This window comes from Bactrocera neohumeralis, chromosome 2 (assembly GCF_024586455.1).
Source record: "Bactrocera neohumeralis isolate Rockhampton chromosome 2, APGP_CSIRO_Bneo_wtdbg2-racon-allhic-juicebox.fasta_v2, whole genome shotgun sequence".
Classification (NCBI taxonomy): Eukaryota; Metazoa; Arthropoda; class Insecta; order Diptera; family Tephritidae; genus Bactrocera; species Bactrocera neohumeralis.
In genome coordinates, this window is record NC_065919.1 from 27,914,539 (window position 1) to 27,937,698 (window position 23,160).

At 34.8% G+C, this 23,160-nt stretch overlaps 1 protein-coding gene and 1 long non-coding RNA gene across 9 annotated transcripts in view; one reads left to right on the forward strand and one right to left on the reverse strand.

Annotated features, from left to right (window-relative positions):
- Positions 1 to 20,149, forward strand: part of LOC126767907 (transforming acidic coiled-coil-containing protein 1) — a 31,573-nt gene extending 11,424 nt beyond the window's left edge. For 3 of the 8 annotated variants that reach the window (XM_050485628.1, XM_050485629.1, XM_050485631.1), the window contains exons 2-12: positions 7,963 to 8,194; positions 8,253 to 8,321; positions 8,999 to 9,082; positions 9,156 to 11,390; positions 17,116 to 17,519; positions 17,587 to 17,666; positions 18,424 to 18,492; positions 18,727 to 18,831; positions 18,983 to 19,144; positions 19,219 to 19,368; positions 19,449 to 20,149. In XM_050485628.1, coding sequence (XP_050341585.1) covers positions 7,963 to 8,194; positions 8,253 to 8,321; positions 8,999 to 9,082; positions 9,156 to 11,390; positions 17,116 to 17,519; positions 17,587 to 17,666; positions 18,424 to 18,492; positions 18,727 to 18,831; positions 18,983 to 19,144; positions 19,219 to 19,368; positions 19,449 to 19,632 — 3,774 coding nt within the window. In that variant the 3' untranslated portion in view covers positions 19,633 to 20,149. Of the gene's footprint in view, positions 1 to 3,194; positions 3,839 to 7,357; positions 7,573 to 7,962; positions 8,195 to 8,252; positions 8,322 to 8,998; positions 9,083 to 9,155; positions 11,391 to 14,137; positions 14,193 to 17,115; positions 17,520 to 17,586; positions 17,667 to 18,423; positions 18,493 to 18,726; positions 18,832 to 18,982; positions 19,145 to 19,218; positions 19,369 to 19,448 lie in introns of those variants that run through there. The other 5 variants (XM_050485625.1, XM_050485626.1, XM_050485627.1 and 2 more) reach the window with 5 other exon arrangements.
- LOC126768003 (uncharacterized) lies at positions 4,126 to 5,231 on the reverse strand. Its single transcript, XR_007669192.1, has 2 exons — positions 4,338 to 5,231; positions 4,126 to 4,278 (listed from the first exon to the last, which is right to left on the reverse strand). It is a non-coding gene; the product is annotated as an uncharacterized LOC126768003 (long non-coding RNA).
- Positions 20,150 to 23,160: the final 3,011 nt, after the last annotated feature.

Genomic DNA, 23,160 nt, shown 5'->3' on the forward strand with positions numbered 1-23,160 from the left:
GTACAGTCCACTAGAATGACAGTCGATTAGACTTCAGTGGGAAATGATGGAGTTATGTTTCTATTGTCACACACTGACGCAAAATTCGGTTTTATTATGATTAAAGAGCACTCAAACACTTCTCAGAATCAGTTATTCGTTGTTTTTGTTGGATTATGAACTTGCGAGGCACCCATTTTGCACAGAGCTTTCGCCTCTTTAAGCTTAGCAAATATCTTTTCATCGATGGATTTCCCTGAGCCCAAATTCAACAGTATTTTCCCCCAAAAAGCAATGCTTTATTAACACTCGAAATGCCGTATGATCCATTTTTTTAAAAACTAACACAAGTTGCTTCATAAAAATGCTATAGATGTATCTCATTAACTAATAGTTATAATCCAACTAATAGAAATCATATAGATGGTAGTAGTAGTATTATCTATGTATCAGCCACAGAGAAGCGGCGTGGACGGGTCCTCTAGTACCTATACAGAAACGATCAAATATGTTGAATAACGGAACCGTTGAACCGTTAATTTACGGTTATTTGAAAATGCGGAGAATTTGATAAAAATTAAACTATGATACATTTTGTAATAAAGCTCATTTTTTTAATAAATATTTTAATAAATGAGCGATGAGGGAAATTGCATCTGTTGAGCTTGACCAACAGTTGACCGACGATAGGCTTTCATGTCGGGATCATCTCGAATAAGTCTTGACATTTTTCTGGTCGTTGTATCAATAACCCATGACCTAATTATTTAGTTTCGAAGGGAATTTCTGCAAATGCGTTCGCGAACAGTTTTTATGGCTGTATTAGTTCAAACCACGCAAAGACGACCATTTCTTTTTCTGTCTTCAACTGTAGACGTTTAGTACGTAGTATTAATAGTACGGTAGACAAATATTCTGAAAATATTAAAATAAAAAAAATAAAAAAACTTAAACGCGATTGTACCGAAGTAATAATACCCTTCACCCTAAAAGAATTCAGAAATTGCACCGTTACATTAGAGAAAAACCCATGTCAAATTTCGTGTAGATATCTCCTCTAATGAAAAAGTTTCCAAACAAGCACTTGATTCCGCTTGTTCAGTTTGTATGATAGCTATATGCTATAGGTAACCGATATGCACAGTTTCTTCGGAGAATGCACTATTGATTTAGAAAATAAACCATGACAAATTTCGTGACGATATCTCGTCAAATAAAAAAGTTTTATGTTTGTACTATATATTGAAAGTCCCAGTCTAATATAGTAAAGCTCGTTTTTTGGCAAAATACGTTTTTTTATTCAACAACTGATTTGTGACACGGCGCATTGGCTTAGTGAAATAGGACTTTCTTTTTCTTCAAAAGCGGACATTTTTCGGCGATTTCGTCTCTCAAACGGTCCAATAACGCTTTGTGATAGTCGCCGTTGATGGTTCTTCCTTTTTCAAGGTAGTCAATCAAGATTATTCCAAAATACAGATGCCTTAAACTTGCCAACCGACTGTTGCCTTTTTCCATGTTTTGAAGCGGGTTCATCGTGTGCAGTCCACTCGGATGACAGTCGATTGGACTTCGGAGTGAAGTGATGCTGCCATGTTTCATCCATTGTCAAATATCTTCGAATCATCAATCCCTCGTTGTTTTTGGGTAAAAGTGAGCTCAAGCGGCACCCACTTTGTACAGATCTTTCTCATACCCAAATATTCGTGAATTATACGATGTAAACGTCCAATTGATATCTAAAGAGTGCATGCTATATGGAATAGCTTCACTTTATGTGCATCTAAAATTATTTATATGACTTTTTTGATGTTTCGTAGGTAACAACCTCTTTTGAGTATCCCCTGAGTTCACCGACTGCGGTGCTCATTCCACCATGTCAAAACTTAGCATACCAATCCTTGTCTAGAAACTTTCTGTCAAGCCAAGTTCTTGCTTCAACTGTATTTTTGCCCTTAAAAAAGCGATTCTTTTATTATTGCTGCAACCTTTCTGCCTAAGTTAAAATAAGATGTCGTATACAAATACATAGTTCAATTAAAATTTACTTACTCTCTTAATAAAAGAAAAATGAATAAGTATCTATTTTATTATCTGCAATTTGTGGAACTGTGCATTCGAAAATTAATTAATTAGTCAATTTTCGAACATTAGACCAACCCCTTTTTCATTACAAAGAATATATACATATGTATGTTTGTATGTATGTACATGCCGAATTTGCGAATGAAAATGAATGAATGAACTCACGAAGCCGTGCTGATAATAAAATTTAACGGCAACCATCAACGGTGGAAACACAATTGCGGCATCCACAACAAATTAGTCTCACTGATCTGTTTGGCGATCATCGGCGCGATGTGATTGTACATAAACATTAGACAAGTGTTGTTGTTGCGAGAAAGAAAGCTGAAATAAGCAAGAGATCAATCAAGAGCAGCACAAATTAAAGAAATAAAGAAAATCGTGGAAAATTTCAATTCGATTTTGAACTTTTATACCAACATACACAACTACAGTGAAAGGTGCTTGTTGATCGTAATTATCGCACGACAACGGCGCAATTAATAACTCAGACTGAGCAGCTGGCGAACGCCCGCACTTGCGCGCCACAGGAACAGCCTCCTCGAACATCTCTCGAATAGTTCGTTTGTCTGCTTACGTTCAATTGTGGTCGCGCTGTTCGGACCGTCGCATATAATTGTGTTTACTCGAGTCCAAACTACACATATACATATGTACATCCCATACATAAGTATATGTTCGATCATATAAAAATACTCTGAATATTTTCGTTGAACTCACAGACAAGAAGCAACACCATAATTTTCAAAAATTGATATTTCTGTTTGAAGTAGAGAACTGAAAAAAACTAAATAATTATATGAAAATAAAGTAATTTGAAATTATTTTAAAAAAGTAAAAGTGTTGCCGACGATCGCTACAAAAATTTTGACAAAGTTAATGGTGCATGCAGCAGTGATCCTCGGATCGCACAATATTTTTTCATTACGTGATTCTTTAACCTTTTTTGTCGTGAAAAAGAAAAATTTGGCGAGCAATTTCGGCGGCATACGAGGGCGTGACGCCACGCACTACAGGCGTTAACGTAATTGTCGTAAATCAATCGTGCGTGCTAAATGATTTTGGCAAAACAAAACAAATAATTAAAATCAAATACGCAAATATAGTAACACCAACGGCACCAACCCGCTTTAAAAAAAACGCATTCAGCTAAATTTTAAGTTGTCACAAGCTACCGAAATCAAAAGCTCTTGTACTATAAAATTCGCCACCACATACAATGGAGTTCATTTCAAATCTTATAAAACGACCAATAAGTTTGGTGCGCAGCGATTCAATACCACCAACGTCAAACGAGCCAGAACAAGATACGAGTAATTCACGTCCTATCACACCGAAACAAACTCCGTCACCATCACACTCGCCATTATTGACCTTTGATCGAGCAACCACGCCGGATTCACTACAACAACATTTAGTCAATTCGCTGATGGTGGCATCAAATATAATGGACGCAATGAATGGACAAGATGAATTTCGCCCCATTGCTGTGGCAACAACAACACGTGCCTCTTCACCAATTAGTCAATCGCCTACACAGGCACAGTCACGTTCTTTACAAACAAGCACCAGTAGCAATGTCAGCGCTAGTGGCAACTTGAATCCTCCGTCTAATAGCGTTGGCAACACAATCGAAGAGTTGCTCATAGAAATCAATGACAATTTAAGCAAACAAGATGATCTACATACCGCCGGTGCACTGAGTCAACATCATTTGCCGAATCGACCATTATCATTATCACCAACTGCTTTGACGCAGGCATTGGCGACTGAGGTATGTGACATTACGTGACACCACAGAATTCATGCCATATGCATTCGTGCGTTCTAATTAGTTGCTAATTACAACGTAATCTATGTAATCTGTTCGTTTGTTGTGATCGAGGTTAGTGTGTCACTGTTTGTTGGAAGCTTTCAAGTGAAAGATCACAGTTATCAGTGAAAGGAGTGAGCACATTCAATGCTGTCAGCGCATAAAAAAGACTGCAGTTGCAAACCTGTGGTATTTGTTCCTATTTGTGGGCGTTCTTTAATGTATTATTCTGAAAACAATTCTATATCTTTATTATTTGTATAATCGTAAATTTACTGATTTTCGTTTTAAGCGCGTACATTTTTCAAAATCAACTAATACTCAACTAAAATCTTTACAAACGCGCCGACGTGACACCCCTAAATAAAGCGGCAAATTTAGGTCGAATTCTCACTTAAATTCTAAAATTAATGCAAAATAAATGAAATGCAAAACGAATTAATTGATTAATAATATTCACATCCATTTGTACAAGCATTAAACATCACGCGTCAATAAATTTTTCAGAAAAATTACAATATTTCCGTTATCTGCTGCGATCTTCACTGCATAACGGTCTGTCAAAATCGAATTTTTTAGCGCTCAACTTTGCGCCGCGTTTTTTTTTTTTTTGTTTTGGTAGGCGCCATACAAAATTTATGGGCATGATAAATATGGGGGGCCACAAAACCAAGTTATCTACGAAGAGGCTCCTAGGGTTTTCAGGGGAACATAATAGTGTATGAGATGTCTTCTGCATTCTATTTTGTGACTCTGTGGTGTAAAATCCAGAGCACTTGCTCCTCCAAAGCGTTAAAAACAAAAATTTCTGCTAGCATTTTGCTTTGAATGTAATATAATCTAATGTAAAGCAATTTTGATTTATCTGATCATTTTTTTCCACTTTTTATTAAACTTTACCAAAACATTTTTTTTTTACATAGTAAACTTTACCAAAACATTTTTTTTTACATAGTAAATGGGTCAAATGTACATACGAAAACTGTTCGGGATAGTTTTTGCTCACTTTTTCTTGAAAAAATGCTTTAAGTTCAATTACTATGTTAAGAAAAGCACATTAATTAACCGTATGGATTTTAATGGACAATTCTGCATCACAAGCTATTGTTTTCTTGTTTATGAACAACTTCTGTCTCTGAGTGATTTTATCTATTTTAAACTAGCTATCAGGGGGTTAATTTGCAAAAATGTAATTAATTAATGGCATGTAATATTTTATACTAACTGATGAGGTTGTATTTGCATTTGCATATAACTAAACTAAACCAGAGCGATTCGAATACATACCCATTTAATAGTCGTTCAATAATTATCTTTGTGGCCTTTTATGCCGCGTCGTGGTTATTTTGTGGTGTTGGTTAGTTATGGTCACAGAAACTAATATAATAGTGTTCATAATACTAGCAGAGTTCATAAAAATAATAGTGAAACGACAACAGACTTAGAATCCACTAAAACAAAAGTATCAATATTTAACTAAAATAAAAAAATAGTTCAACTAATATTTGGTCTTTTGGCCTTGTTTTACATCTTTATACGAAATACCCTTGTTCCGTATTTTTTTTATTTATTTGTATTGTTTCTTATCGTGTTATAGGTTAGATCCTTTTTCTAACTTTATTTATATTTTAAATGATATGTATATACATATTAACATAAAGTCAAATAAAAAAATACATTATTTTTGCATTATATGGAAGGTTTTATTCAGGATAGTTATAATGATACGATTTAGGTATATACATTTGTTCGATAACTTGCTGCCCTTTTGAAGGTGATTTCATAATGCCACTATCATAAAAACTCTCGTCCCTATTGGCAATTGTTCTCTTCGGACAGACCAGTTGTTGGCAGTGATAAGTTATTCCGTGCCAATACCAATAAACAGATAGCAAAACCTTCTTGACCGTCAATACTATTTTGGTTACAGTTTGCGCCGTTTCACCTCGATTTGACCACAACCATTTTCGCTTGAAGTTGTCGTAAGTGAGCAAGTTTTGTTGCGATTCAACGGCAATTCACTGATATAAATTTGGTCCATGAGGTTTTTTGGCCTTATTCAAATGATTTCAAACAATTACCGAAACGAAATTGTCCAAACCAATGTTGTGATTGAATATCTGTATCAGAGAATGAAGAAAAATCACAAAACTGTCTGAAAAGTTCTTTAGTACGAAAACGTACATATCTTTCTAACTTCATGTAACGTAACCCGATCGCACTTACATAACGCGAGGCACTGGTAATAATATGTAATACAAGTGAAAATTCAAGCAAATGGAAGCACACAAAGTATTAAAAATATGTTTGTTTTTTATGTTTTATGTTCATAACTATTGTTGTTGTAAGAAATTTGTTTGGTTTTGCCATAAAGTTGAAGAGTATTAAATACCTTTAAAAAAACTAATATGTTATATTATAACACAAAAACTTAATAAAACAAGCAAGCTTTTGATGCTGCATATACAGGCATATGGTTTACAGTCGAATATATGTATGTACATATATATAAAAATACATATCGACACACATATTTATGGATAATATCAAATGTTTTCAAGATAAATTTGTTGTGCGTAATTTGAGTTTGATTTATTATAAATTCGCATTTTGAATTAGGATTGTTTTTTCAATAATACAATAAATAGCAAGTTTTTGTTTAAAATCTTACAATATACAATTTATGTGATGTCTTATACTTTCCATATTTTATACACGACTGTAAATATCCACTCGCAATACGAGTACACATGAGTGTTACCAATACACGTAAAATGCTTTGTGTGACTTTAACCTTGTATTGCATTTGCTAATTGAATTTCGAGTACATTTTCCCGCCAAAAAAGTAAAAAACAAAAAAAGAACGTTCACTTCGGTTGCACCGGTGCTAGAACACCCTTCACAAATAAAGAAGTTCCCATACAAGAACTTGACAATGATCGTTCAGTTTGTAAAGCTGCTATATGCAGACTACTATCCGATCTGAATAACTTGTTCGGAGATTAATGTCGTTGCCTCACATAAATCTAAAGCACTGGCTCGAGTATATACAAACATATGAATATGGCTAAATCGACTCAGCTCGTAGAGCTGTTATTTTAAACGGTATCCGACGTTTTCATCTGGGTGTTACAAACGTCATGGCAAATTTAATATGTCTTGTTCAGGGTATAACAAAGCTTGCGCTGTTAAAATGCGCAAAGGAAAACAATAGGTTAATACAAAATAGAGGGAACTAGGCACACATTTGACTTAGTGTGAGCAAAGCCAAAAAAATGCAGTCTATACACATACACTTGTAAATATCGTTTTGCAAATAGGCCGCCATAACCGCCAGACGCCACCGCCAATTTACTACATAACATATGCATATATACATACATATATATGTACACACATCTCATGTTAATTGCATTTTGCTACAGAAAGGCAAGACTGTGCCTCTAAAGTGTATCACCATGAGTGACGGTACAAAGAAGATGTTACGGGCGGTGGTGCCCAGTCTAGGCTCAGTGAACTGAATTGTGTTGGCAGTTGGCGAGTTGCCTGCGAAAATCACACGAAATGCAGATTTTAAATTTACATAAAAACCAAAAAAGCGTATTAATTTGCGAAATAGGCTACACAAATTGCGTTTTATTTTATATTCAAAACTATCAGTAGCGACACGACAACTCTATGTCATAGACACATGGGTGAGTGTCTTTTGCTTTGGTTATTGCAACAATTGCTTGGTGGCTGCTGCGCCACAAGTTTATTTTGAAAATTTCTAAACTAGCAAGTCTCGCTGCACCTGCCATAGCCTGTTTGTGTTTTGATTTTTCTTTTCATGTCTGCAATGCGCACACCTAAATTCGCACACAATATCATATTTATAAATTTCACTGTCAAAAGCGTGTAAAAAATCGAGGAGGATGCAACACTCCTGCTGCACTTGGTGGCTTTGTTGTGTAGTTCATTTTCGAAATTTCTTCACGGTCGCACACACGTGAACTTCACACATTAACTAGCTCTTGACATTGGAAAAGTTTTAATTTTTATTTTGGCTTGATTTCATTATTTACTCGTGTTTTATTTTATTGCAGTATAACGCAGTTTGCTCGAAAAACGCAAATCTCAAAGCCACGCCCTCAACGCAATCCACAGAGTCATTGTCTTCATCGCCGTCGCTACTAAAATCAACTGCTATGGCACCTGTGGCTGATAGCGTTTCTACGACATCTATTACAGCCACCGAAACTGAGCCGAAAGCAGAGCCTTTCGGTGGGCCTACTCCAGTATCGCTTAAAACGGGTGCTAATATAGATATTAAATGCGGTATGCAATACTAAATTAAATTTTGGTTTACTATTTTATTATTCGCATTTTTTTGCAGAGGCAGCCAGCGATTTGATTGAAACAAAAACACCAGAAATGCTCACAGCGCTTAATCTGAATGCGGAAGGTAAGCATATACACAAAATAAGTTTCACAACTTATCCTCCTAAGCACTTTTCCCAAGTCAGCCAGTTTAAAACTACAACGATCTGCATAAAAATGCTATCCTTTTTCTCAAATTATTAGGGCACTATTGTTGATATGTTGATGAACCTATTTATAAGAGCTGTTCCGGTTCGTCTGTGATATTGTTTTTTAAATACTTTGGGGCATTCTGCTTTGATCGGTTTGAATCGATTATAAATTCGAGTATTTTCCGGTTATGTAGAAACGGCTAATGTCGAAACTATTATTCTGAGGGAGCGTTAAGTATTTATATTTTTTAAATTACAAAACACTTTTATGGATTATAAATATGTTGGCTACAAAGCAATTTTTATCGTAAACTTTTTGGAAATGCAAATCAAGGCAACACTATACTGCTAACACTATAAATTTACCAAAATAAAATCCATTATTTTTGATATGGGCTCTTTAAATATTTTTAAGTTTGTGCTTTTTAGTATTGAGTTCTTTCAATCAATTCTGCTTGTGCTTTTTCGAGTATTTATTCTCGAGTTGAGAAGTGGTGATACTCAGGTAATCCCTCGATCCTTCTTGGAATGTAGCAAAATGCAATTAATTATACATGATTTAGAAATTTATGAATAACTTATAATGTTTAACTTATTTTATACATTTTAGATCGCGCAAAACTAACTTTTGAAGACGGTCTTATACCAACATTAACAGCAGCCATAAGTGAGCATGTAAAACATGATGGAAAAGGTAAGCCATGTTTTTATACAAGCACAACATTACCTTCACTCTTTTGCATTTGTTTTCATTTAAATGCTTTTAGATGACTCAAAATCGGCTCAACATCTGAAGATACAACTTGAACCGGACACCGCTGCCTCATCGGATAATGAAACCTTCACGGAATGTCAGTCCTACCAAATCGCGTCTGCTAACGATTATGGTTTTATAGCGGATGAATATAGTTTTGAGAACTCCGAACTCGAATCATACTTTAGTGCTGCTAACTCAAGAAATGCTACACTCACGACAGGTGAAGCAGATCCTTTAAGTGTCACTATAAATAAAACGTCAGAACAGGATGAGAGTGAACAAGGTGACTTGCAATCACTGGTCTCAGCTATAAGTGGTGACGATTTATTAGCAACGCACCAACATCCATTAGATGTAACCTTCGACGAAGAACCAATGGATGTGGATGAGAGTTTTACTCAGTTAAAACAAAATGTAAGCGTTGAAGCATGCCAGTTGCATACAACTAATGTCGGTGTTGATAATGAGTCAACTTCGAAAACAGCAGAGCCTGAAGGTGTTGTTACTAATGACGAACAGACGGAGTGTAAGCAACTAAATTGTACTAAAAACGAAGCTGTACCCAAAGATGCTGCGATGCCTAAGCTCGAGCCCGAGTTAGAAATTACACAATCAAAACTTGAGTTGTCACTAAACAAAAGTATTGAGATACCCACATCAACAACGCAAAAGAACAATTATGAGCACAATAACCTAGATATCAGCAGTACTGAAACTTTTTCGGAAGTAACAGCCGATCTTACTCAAACAACAATTGCTACGACATCATCAACTTCGATTCACTCCGCAAATACCAGTTTACATCCCATCGAAGAAGAGTTATTGAAATATAAAATTCCAGGTAAACAAGAATTCGGTAAGTCCTGGACTGGTTCACAAAATGCACTGAATCTGACAGTGGATATGGACTCATCAACGCATAGCAATAAAAGTTCCGCTTCCTCACCAAGTTTCCCTATAAAACATAAGGGAAACTCACTCAAACAATTTCCACGCTCGCCCACTGCAGCCGTGCCAAAAAGTATGACATTCTTAGAAAAATCGGAATACACTGAGCGTATTGAAACAGAACGTAAAAAATCTACAGCCAGTGAGCCGAAGCTGGAGTTATTCGGTTCACGAAAAACATCGACAGTCGACGAAAAACCAACACAGCATGCAATATCGGAAAACCTTGCTGCAAGCATTACCAGCACTACGGTATGTCCAAATGAGTCTATTAATGATGAAATTGCGTCAACAAAAGTGAATGGCAAAACAGCAACGGACGCAGTTACACCTTTAACAAGTGCTTCTTCCATAGACAGTTCAGATAAACGTCGTACATATAATGTAACGGCTCCGGTGGCATCTTCCTCTGAAATAGAGAGCGTGACACAAAAATGTGTGAATGATCACGATAATCGACGCACCTTTAATATGCCTGCCGCACCACAAGCGCCAAGTATCGATGGACAAAAATCTGAAAGAGACGACGACAAACGACGTACCTTTAATATGCCTGTACCAACACAAGAAACAGACATTACTACACAAAAACCAGAGAATGAGGGCAATAATCGACGAACTTTTAATCTTATGGGCTCAGAAGATGTAATAGAGGAGAAATTTGCAAGCGAAATTAAGTCTGATACAGCCGAGAGGCCTCGTACTTACATTGTTACTGAACCAACATTTTCGATGAGACCAAATAGTGAAGGAATAAATGTGCCTATGGACATAGACGACACATTACCTACAGAAGCTGGTCAAAGCAACACAACACAATCCCGAACACCGATGCAGTCCCCCACAACAACTGTTTCTAGTTCGCCACCAATACCGACTGTACAAAATCGTATTGGAAACACCATTCCAACAAACACCTCACCGCCAATACCGACACTACAAAATCGGGCACGAAATGACCAAACCCAACTTATTATGGATGATGATGCCTTTAAGGTGCCACTACCGCCATCACCAGCATCATCGACGGCATCACCACCAATAGCTACCATACATAAACGACCGTCTATCCATGCGTACAAAAATGCGGAAGATGTCGTTGAAGCGTTATCCGCCAAAGAGCAAACCAAACGCGATGCCAGTGATGAGAAGGATGTGTTCGCTGGCAATTGTACACCCTCACCCATGGAAGAGCAGCCATCTTCAACAAGCAATTTTGGTAATTTCGACTCTAATTTTAACGTTGATATGGATCAGCAAGAATTTGCAAGTGAGCAATTTGAGAATGGAAATAATTGTGAGTTTTCGTTGTTATCTTTTACCTACTTAATACACTAACTTAATTAACTGTCTAATTTACTGACTTTTTCGGAAATTTAAACCTCACTGCTAACCGCCATTTCTTAATGCATGCACTTACATACCATATATGCAATACCACCTACCTATACGTCATAATTGTAGTCGACTCGCCATTTCTTCATTCAAATGTGGTCTGTAGTTCACGTGTGTTACATTTCATTGTTGTTTTCCCCTTCATGTAACATTTTTCGCTAGTTTTTACCACTGTGTTTTAAAATCGCTTTGCTAGCAACCCACGTCCAATTTCATATGCACTTCACCTTAGCAACTCCTTCCTACAGCACATTCGAATTGCAATGGCAAATAATAAACATCAACCGGTATTTTCTGTTTGCTATATACATGTGCATGTATGTATATGTGCATATTGGCCCGATCACTGCTGCATGCCACACAGCTTTTGATTTCAACGCATCCCCACATAAAAACAAATCAAGGCCATGACTGCAATTGAAGAGCGAATGCGCTACAAAGAAAAACTGTCAAGTTACCTACCACTCTTTTCCCGGTTTTTCCTTCTTCATTGTGGTAGTTGGTTGCAGGGCGGTTCTGACCTTCCGCTAGCACAAGCAGGCGCGTTTGAACTTGAAAGCGAGAGAAAAGTCCACAGCTAATTTACATATTTATTAGGCAGGTCATGCGGTTGTCACGACACCAGACCAAATAAATACCTTCACTCAAGTCAGGCGCTTGTGGGGTGAAAGGTAGTTTTTTTTTTTGCGAAATACATAGAACAGAATGTAAAAAAATTAAAAATAATATAGTATATCAGTATTGTTATGTGTATATACAGCCTTATATATTATAAATAAAAAATTGTAAATCCTTCGCAAAAAATTAAACAAATTTTAAATAATCTTAATATGCATACTATATTTATATTCAGCGTTTGAAAAGCTACGCTACTCCCGTAGCATTTCATCTTGCTATTGCTACCGCTCTCACTTTGTCGGGAGCCATAGCAGCACAATGTAAAAGTATGTGCTCTGCTCTGCTCGGTGTTTTGTTAAATAAAAACTATAGCTGTAGCAATAGCCAAAAATGAAGTGCTGTGCTCTGCTCTGGTGTAGCGGTAGCAAAAAATTGGGAGCGGTAGTAGAGCAGAGCTTTTACTTTTACATTGTTCTGCTATGGCTCCCGTCAAAGTGAGAGCAGTAATAATTCTAGAAATTTTGCTGCTACGGTGTAGTAAATGAAAACCCTGCTTATATTGTATCTGCTCCATCTCCCTTTTGTTTTACTATTCGTAAAACGACCCACTGTCAGTGAGTTTGCTATTTCCACACCTGTAATACCTTCCCAATAACTCACAACGGTTTATTTGTGGTATTCTACTATGCGTTAATACAACGGTGTTTTTTCCATGCCACTCGCTGCCGCTATTGCAGCTGCTTTAACCCAGCGTTATCCGCCCGTCATACGTGGTATTTAAAGTCAATGACAACATTAGTACTATAGGCTAATGACAAAAGCTTTTGTTGCATTCGCTAAAGTTCCTTTCCACGTTTTCTTTCTTTTGTTTAGTATGTCCACATATATACATACATACATTGGTATGATGAATTTGTTTAGGTTTTGTATAAAAAAAAATATGAAATTTTTAAGTTTTGATTTTAAATCAAAATCTTGGCATTTTAGAGTTAATGAACACATTTTTGTTTCATATTCATAATTTTTTATTAAGTTGTGTATATTCTAAATATAAAATATTACCAATTTACCTTTTGAATCAAATTGAATTAATCAAGAATTTTGTATATTACTGTATGTTTTAAAAATGGTATTTTTTATTTACAAATCTATATATATATTATAACAGTTCTTAATGTCCCATTTAAAAGTTTTCATATAAACTCAATACTGCTAGAAATGCAACTCTGACTTGTCAATCAGCCCATATGACAAAACCAGTCTCCAGCAATATAATCGCAGTCAAAAAGTCAGCGATTGAGAGAGCACAAAACAGAGAGTATTAGAATCAGTGTGCTCCATTCTATTCTCTCGTGCTATAAATGCTCTTTGAAGCATTTAAAAATACATGAGGGGCTGTCCATTTCACATATATTTACTGTATATGCCAAACAAACAGCATGGATTAACCACACCAACATGTTGGCCCTTCACTCCCTCGCTCACCTTTGACATCTTACAAGTGGCCAACTCTCATTCACGTTTCCACTCTCACTCTTACAATCTCTCTCTCTCTTTCAATGCACGTACTATCGCTATTTGGAAAATGCTATTCTTCTGCTAAGAACTAACCACAACTAAACTCCAGTCACCTATACAGCTCTACAAAATGCACGACATTCTCGCTTATCTCAATGGCATGTAGACTCGTTGGACGTGTGACTGCTGCTGCTTTTGCTGGAGAAACCAACTTCTACGTGGAGAATTTTGCTTTTTAGTTTCTCAAGTTTGGTCGTCGACGTCGCGTTGCGTTTCGTTTACGACGTTTGCGTTTTGTTTTATACATTCTCATTGTTGCTGCGGTATCAAATTGGAGTGTGTGATTTGTGCTGAGAATTTTCCATGAAGAAAATCTATCAAAAGCTAAAAAAGTAATTAAACCGAAATTTTCCAAATACAAAAGTATAAATTTTAACACATCTCATAATGTTTGCAAGTGTTGCGAAGGCTTTGTAAATTCTCCAAGCAATGTAATCGTTCAAAGTATCTAACAGATGCATGACGTATATGAATTTTGATTTTTTCCGTCTTCGTCTGTCTACCCAAGGTGGTTAAGTGTATGGTGTAGTGAAATAAATGGAATTTTGATTGTTTTACTTTTCATCTGCTATATGACCGCAACCTTCAATAACTCAATAAAACTTAAGTATTATGCATACATATGTATGTGTGTGCGTGTGTGTAATACGCTGCAGTCGATGTGTTAATTTATAAACTAACATAAACTTCCATCAAAAGTTGTTGCCCTCTAGAGACAATCGTGTAGATAATAGTGGGTCGACATTTGGTGAAGATATACAATTACGCGTTAACAGCAAAGCAAAAGTTCTTCCGCATTGTGTTTGTGCGCTGCTGCTTTTCCGGTTGTAAGGTGTTGTAAATGAAAGGGCAAATGCGAGCGCTCATAGGGCGGAAAAGCAGTGACAAGCCGCTCGAATGAGTCACTTTTCAGCTTAAATGAAGAAAAAATGCGGCCAACTAACGCAAAGCGCGTCATTGTAAACAAATGCAAAGAGCATTTCCGCACAAAATTTGTGAACCTTTAAGATTCCACGAGAAATCATTACACATTGCTGTAGTCATACCTGCTATCTTTGATTGATAATATTGCCCGCCCGCTATATGTGTGCTTGTGTAGGGGCATACATATATAATTACTCATTTATGTTAACGCCAATTCAAAGTGTTCGCTGCAAAGTGTATCTCCTCATCTATCCTCATTGGTTTTATTTTATTTTTACTCGCTTTTTGTGCCAAATCAATTTAACTCTGACGGTGATCATACTCATTCTCCAAACGAATTTCTACATACATTTCTTTAATTTCCTTGCCTGTCTTCTTGTTCGCCTTTGACTTGCTTACTTTTATATTCGCTCATGTGTTCCAAGTTCTAATTGTAGGCGCTCTTAGTCATTGTTCGTGCGGACTTGACTCGTTTTCTCAGTCTCATATATTTTGTGTTATTTGATTGCTTGTCTAGTGGCCTCTCATAATTATTTGTTTATTTTCGCAAGCGTTATTGATGTACATATATTTGTCTCTGCTACAATTTAATTAATTAAAAAGTAAATTAAAATAAAATATATTATTTGCAACGTATAACAACTACTTTGTTCTTTAAGCCGCTTTTTATCGGTTTTTATTGTTTGTTTACAATTAAATTTGTTCCATTTCCCATTTCAAAAAAGTACGTATAACTTATTTTTACTTCCTCTGTTCTTAGCAGGATGTGTAATATACTATTCATGCATGCCGTTTCTGTTGTATCACTTGTATTGGCACATTGATACGCCCACGAGTAATCAATCTCTATCAGCGTTGGCGACAAACAAGTAGTTTTATTTTGCAGTTTTTTTATTTTTTCTTTCCTTGTACAAACGGAAAACAAAGGGATTTCCACAGTGTTAGTTGTATTGATTTTGCATAGGCATGTGAAGGCTTAATATTTTTATTATACACCATAAGTGGCATGGTTGAAGCTATAGAAAACATAGAATCACCTATTTATATTACGAAAAATTTTTAATGCGATACACAATTTCAAGATGGAGACTGGCGTTTAATTAAATTGTTTACTAATTTTGTTGGAGACATTATTAATTTGAATACATTTCTTTTTTTTGGGGGGTTTCACCGAAAAATGCGACTTGGAGAATCATGTATCGAACTTTTAAGATTTATGAGATTTGACTTCTATTGTCAATTCAAGAGTTCGGGTTATGAAAACTTCGAGTTATGGAAGTTCAACTCTAATTTATCAAAAATCAAAAAATTACATACTCATAATTGTTGTTGTAAACGCAGCTTACCGCTATAATATAACAGTTGTTATATTTACAACGTCGTTATATGTGCATACATATGTAATTTTTTTTTAAAATAGTTTAGCAATAAATAATTTTTTTGTATAAAAGTAAAACCAAAGAATCAGTAAATAAGGTTTTGACTTGACAGAAATTTGAAAAAAAATTAAAAGTAATGACAGCGTGTAGATCAAGTTCCAATCATATCTCCTTGTAGTGACCATCACTAATTTTGGGAGATTCATCTAAAATCAATCGAAACATGGCCCGCCCTTAATCAGTTTAATGTATATACCTTCTAAACCACTAAAGATACAACAACCAAATTCGCCTATCGCAAATATTATACAAATATATACTCCTACCGACAGTGTGAAAATGGATGAAATCGGATGATAACGCTGCACACTCCCCACATAACGGTACTGTTAAAAACTACTATAGCGCGATATATCAATAACTAAATACGCCAGAGACATTAAACTTTACCCACCATATTGTATGAGGGGTCTTTAAAGTGCCGGGGTCAAAATTGGTCGATGCGCGTAGCATCGCCCAGTTTTAGGTGAAATCACATGTCTCAAGACTCACCCGACCAAAGATAGTAGTATGTTTGTGTGCTACAAATGGGTTGAATCTGGTTAATACTTCCCTTACCCACCATATATCTAATAAATAGATTCAAACTTCCGTAGGTGACGTATTTTTCTTATAACAGTGCAGTGCAAAACTCGCCTTAGATCCCATATAACTAACCAGCGTTATGTATCTGAAGGCACTTCAGTGGATCCTGCAAGTTTCAAGAGTATAAAATGTTCGATTACACCTCAACTTAGCCCTTCCTTACTTGTGAATAAGTCAGTTTTAAAAATTTTCACTTACTGAAATTTATTTTTTATTATGTAATGTACAAAATATTTGTTTTCAGCAATTCAATACTGAACAAAAAATCATCGAAAACAAAGAAAAAAGAAAAACAATATGCGAAACATTAACACAGACATTTACATAAGTCTGTACGAGTATAATCTTTGAGATATATAACAAATAACAATTTTGTAACTACTTAATGTATATAATCGATAATTTCTAACAATAACTGTTGTTTTATTTTGTATACTTTTCATGCACGCTCATCGTTAATGTGAAACCCATTTAAAATATCAGTAATTTTGAATCCATCCGACTTTGATTATCTACTCACAAAAGGCAATAACAGCGCTCCAATTGATCGCAGTTCAATATTACTGAAATTCGATCCGTTGCTCGGCGTGCCAGTACCTGCAAATCAAGTGCAACAACAGAAAACAACAAAGCAAACACCACAAATATTACAAAACATTTTAGGCGATAATCTAACTAACTTAAGTCCTACACTCGAAGAGGACGAGCACTCATCATCAGCGTCCACATCATCCATTAGCAATAATCAATCGTTTGTCGTTGAGACAGATAATAAAAGGAAATCTGACGAAGAGGAGAGTGCCAAGTCAAAACAAAACTTGATTAAGATTTCGGCAGAGAAGCAGCAACGCCAGCAACAACAACATCAACAACCAACTGTTTTAAAGGTGAATATGGATAGTTTTAACCAAACCGAAAGAATTTAATGAATATATAATTTTTTTTAATACATAGAAGCATGACAGTATGAGTGTCGACGTGATTAAGGATATGAATATCGACAACGATTGTAACAAATCCTTTGAGAATTCAAAGTAAGTGAAAATTGGAATAAAATTTGACAGAATGCTAAGCGCCGGTTTATAGTATCTAGATTATTAGAATATACGTAGGTAAATTGCAATTAGAAAACACGGTCGAAGCTTAATATATAATTATATTAATTAATTATAATTATTTTCTTATAACGGTGCACATTTGTGCTTAGAATGAATAAAATTAGGATGAAAACTCGCCCCTAGACCCCATTTAATTAACAAGCTTTATGTACTTGAAGGTACTTCTTGACTTTAATCCTTGCTGGTTGCAAGAGTATAAAATGTTCGGTTATACCCGAAGTTAGCTCTTCCTTACTTGTTATTGTTATTGTTGTAGCGTTAGAAAGTGAAGTAATTTCGAAGAATGGCGTCGAGTTGAAAGACCTCGACGGGATAAAAGTCCGCTTCTGTTCCGATTACTTAGACTTGACTGTTGTGGGAACGAATATTCGCCGTATTCGCTGCGTTGTTTGAGCTCTGCTCTCTTATTAAAAAATTTACATTTGATATTTCATTGATTAACAGATATAACATTTTTTACTTTAAATATGACAATTTATTTAACCTAGTTGGCTCAGATTTGAAGATTTATTGACTTGTATCTTTTTTAAAAACAATTGTTGGCCCAGCGCTACATCCTAATGTTTAATCGGAAAATGAATTTTTCTTTTTCACTATGTTAAAAGCCGATTCTATTTATTTTTACTTACCATATACGATTCGAACTAATCTTACTATTTCTTACCGCTACTAGCTCACAACCCGATGAAAAACAAATTAACTACAAAATGGATGAACTCGAGAAGAAAATTAAAAACGAAGTGTAAGTCATTGCCCTTTAATAAAAATTCAAATTCAAAGATAAATTTATCAGTGGCGCTATTGCTAAACGCTGTAGGTGGAGCGCTGAAATAAAACAGGAAAATAAAATATTAAGCTAATTTTCACTATATTTGGCATATCTGCCAGTTGCCGTTTTAATTTGACCGCAAGCTTTTGTATTTTTCAATAATATTTATGCTTCGCTAATAATTGCTTTATTCATTGCCTTTTTTAGACTCAAAACAGAAGATATCGAAAAGAAATTGAAAGAAGCTGAACAGCGTGAGGAGGCATTAATCAAACGGATAACGGAAAAAGACAAAACCATAACAAAAATGACGTAAGTGCCTAATATGCAACCGCCCACACATTATGTATTTTAATTAATCATATTTGCCTCTTTGCTAATGCGTACAAATATTTCACTTCTTGAATATGTTCCTTTGCACATGTACAAAAATAAAATCCAATTCGACAACTTTGGGGCGCAGCGGTGTCATTGAAGCGTACGAAAAAGCAATTGCTGAGCTAATCGCTGAAAAAGAGCAATTATTACAAAGCTACGAGAAACAGTTGGCGGAGGTCAAGGCGGATCGCGACTCGAATTATCAACATCTCACGTCACTCGAAACGACATTTGCTGATCTGCATGTGTAAGAAAGCCTGGCTTTATTTGTGTTATTTTTACTCAAGTATCTGAATCTTTCTTTTTCAATCAACTAAACAGCAAATATGGCAAAAGTAAGGAAATGACGCTGCAGCTGAAGGCAGACGAAGAGGCTTTAGTGGTAGAGAAGAGGCAAATACTGGAAAATTTACGACTTCAAGAGCAGCGATATGAAAAAATGAAGAATCATGCGATGCAACAGTTGGAAATGTGAGCTAAGCCTCTGCGAATAACAACCAATTTTAGTGTGTCTATAATAATCTCTATCTCTTGTATTACTTGTCACACAGCGCCAATAAAAAGCTCGAATCGCTTAATAAAGAGCACAGTATCGAGACGACAAAACTGAAAGCACTACTCAAAAAGGAGGAAATCTCACGTGCCTCTATCAATGAGCAATTACAGCAAAAGTCCAGAGAAAATGCGGAGCTGGTTAAGATATGTGATGAACTAATTAATGGCCAGGGAAGTTAAGTGATTTCAGGGCTCAACGTCGGCAATGCAGCGACCTATGTATATCAAATGTTTGACCGATTTGCATATACTCTCAATTGATGTATGTGTGTTTTGTACTTGTTATGTATGAGCTAAGCCTAAATAGCGTAGCATTACATTGCATTACAATTACTCGTTATTAATAATTATTTAGTTGCCTGATTAGCAAGCAATGGCGGCATAGTACAGTGTTCGTATGCGCACGTACGTACGTGCGAGTGTGACGCTCAAAGGCCAGATGCGCTTAAGAAATGCATTCATTCAGTTCGCAGTCATTCACAAACAGTTGTGTGTTTAATTTAAGAATTTTGTATAATTTCATTTTCTTTTTTAATTTTCCATTGACATTCACAATGATTTGTATTGCACTTCTTTGCCGCATATAAGTAATAATTGTTAAGTAATTTTTTTATGTAAAAATATGTAGGCAAATGAGTTAACAAATCCGCAAGTTACTTCGTGGAAATCAATAAACACACATAAACAAACATTTAAACACGAATATTATTACCTCGAAACATATGTACATACATGCATGGAAAGAGGCAAACAAAAAATATACTATCATAACTTACTGTGTGTTATGTACTGTAATTGTAGATTCTCTTTATTAATTTGCATAGTTATGCTGTGAATATACTGATATGAATTTCACTTCAAAGAAAACTAACTGTACAATCTCTTTAAATCTTAATTTTTTTTTATAAAAAATCAAAATGTTTAGAATTAATTTGTATTAAATTGTATTAATTTATTAATGTTTAGTTTTCCATCATACTGCCGAGCCTAAAATACATAGCTAACATTGGAAATATTAAATCGAATTTTATTCTGCTGTTTTTATACTAAAAATTATTGTTACATGGACTTTAGTTAAGGCGTCGTCTTTGAAAACACATTTTAACGATATTCCCACAACAATAAACTAGTAAAAACCGTTAGTTTTGTTGCGTGCTGCAATTTTCAAGCTTTTGCTCCATATGCCACAAGCTTTGAAATCAATAGCATTAACATTGTTTATGAAGTCATTGTTCCGAATATTTCACTCTCAATTTTATCTAAGAAAAATGGAAGTAGTATGATAGCATCGAACATAGCGAATACAAAGTTATTAGTTAATATGGTTTTCTTCTAATTTTTCAGTATTTTATGTATAAGGCTGATATGTGTCTGCATGGAACAAGTCTTCAAGAATTCAAGTTTTCACTTTTTAAATTGAAAAGTAAAACGTTGAAATTTCTAACAACTTGTACTCGTTATTGTTATTCTAATATAAAATTATTTGCTTTATTTTATTATTATTTATTTATTTTATTATTATTTATTTATTTTATTATTATTTATTTATTTTATTATTATTTATTTATTTTATTATTATTAGTTGCATGTTTCGCACTTGTAACTCATAACTATTAATTTTAATTATTTTTTAACAAAATACTAATACATCCAGCGTGCATACATACACACATAAGATGAAAAATAGTTTAATCTCGAATATATCTTCCAAAACAGTTTACAACAACACGTAAGCAAAAGTATAAACTTTTATAAAATTATCTAAATAAACACACTTCTCAAATGAAGATGTACTTTAATACTTAGAAACAGCACACACGCACACACTAAAGTCAAAAGTCTCATTTACATAAACATTTGGCTTTGTCGACTTAATTTATTTGCGAGAATGTGGAACTTAAATGTGCCCGTATCGTAAACGGCTTAAATCTTCATAACACAACACTGTAATAGATATGTATATTTACATTGTATCTATTGGCCTACAAATATAAACATCTCTACATATATAATTTTCTTTAATGCAAAAGACTTGCGCGAAATTACTGCAAGTGAAATGAAAAATAAAGAAATATTTTTTTAAGATACTAAACTAAAAACAAAAATACACAATTACATATAACCTAACATAAATATGTATGAACCATTGCAAAATGAAGCGCTATGTAAGATTTTGTAATAATTTAAGTCAACGCTTTTGGATTGCTTTATTAAACATATGCACTGTACATACATATGTATGTATATGTGTGTGAGTTTTCTATCGGATTCGCAGTTTGGTTGAATCTATTCGCTATAAAATCGTGGGGAGAATAGATGGTGAATTGAATATTTAAGAGGAAATGAATTGTATTTAAGTATTAATAATAATGAAAGTAATACAGTATGCCTAAACTGAATTGCACATTGTAGTTGACCTAAGAGAGACATAAATAAGTTAAAAGTTGATTTAATTGTGGATGATATTATAAAAAATTTAACATTAATAAATACTTATATACAATCGCAGATTTTAGTATCTTTTAATTTCGAACAACTGGTAATACAACCGATGGCAAATTTGAACTTTCGAAAACCTTCGAAAATTGTGAGTTTATTTGTAATTTTGTATTAGGGTGGTGTCATGCTTATGTTAAATGGCAAATGGGTAAATCCGCCCCCTTTTTTGGAATTCCTTAATTTTCTATTCGTCTGCCTATTGGAAAGGAAATATGCATGTTTTTCTTAAAAAAAAAAATATCAAGTGAAGCAAACGCATAACGCACGCATACACTTCTCATGTAGTCCCACTGTTTAGTCACATCATCAAGCATAATGACTCACCTGCAGAGGCAATATTAATTGCCCACCAACTGTCAAATCTCCAAATTTAATGAAGATGACCAAAATTTATGAAATGGATGGAATGGAAAAAAGTAGAAAATATACTCTTTTGAACGAATTTTTCAGAAGATAAGGGTTTCTTTCCTGTTTTCTTCAAGAGTGGAGAGTAATTTTAATGAAGATTCTTCTTTTGGGGTCTTCTTTTGAGTTGAGGCACAAAAAATATTGTGCGCTAATTACACTGGATGTGAAGAATGAGTTCAACTCCGCAAAGTGGGCAAAAATAATCAAAACTCTATATGAAATACGCGCACCCCACTATCTCGTAAATATTATAATGAGCTACTTCGAAAATAGGAGATTGTTATTCGACACGGACGAGGGCACTCAGAGCTACACTATTTTGAGTGGATTACCGCAAGGCTCGGTACTTCCCTCTCCCATGAAGTAATACTTAGTCTGTGGGAGAGTGGGAGAGATATCAGTTGGGATTAGGTTATGTTTAACGGATTAAAGTCCCGCACTCCGGCTTTCGATGCTTCCTCCTATAAAAAAATTGCTGTTTTGTACAAGCAGCAGGTATTCGACATTTGTTTGTTTGTAGATTTTTACTCCATTCTCTACGTAAACTTTTGTTGTTATTATAAAAATATTTAAACATGTTGTTATTATAAGAATATTTAAACATTTCCAGCTAAAATATTTATTAGCTGGAACCTACTTACCGACGCTATTTCGGGAATGATTATTTCATGATATCACATGCCACACAAGAACATTGCCAACCTTAATGGCAATATAAGTATTTAAAAGATTGCTAACAATTTACATTGCCTGTGGAGATGCAGCGTTAAGAATTACTAATAACATAGTATTATATAATTT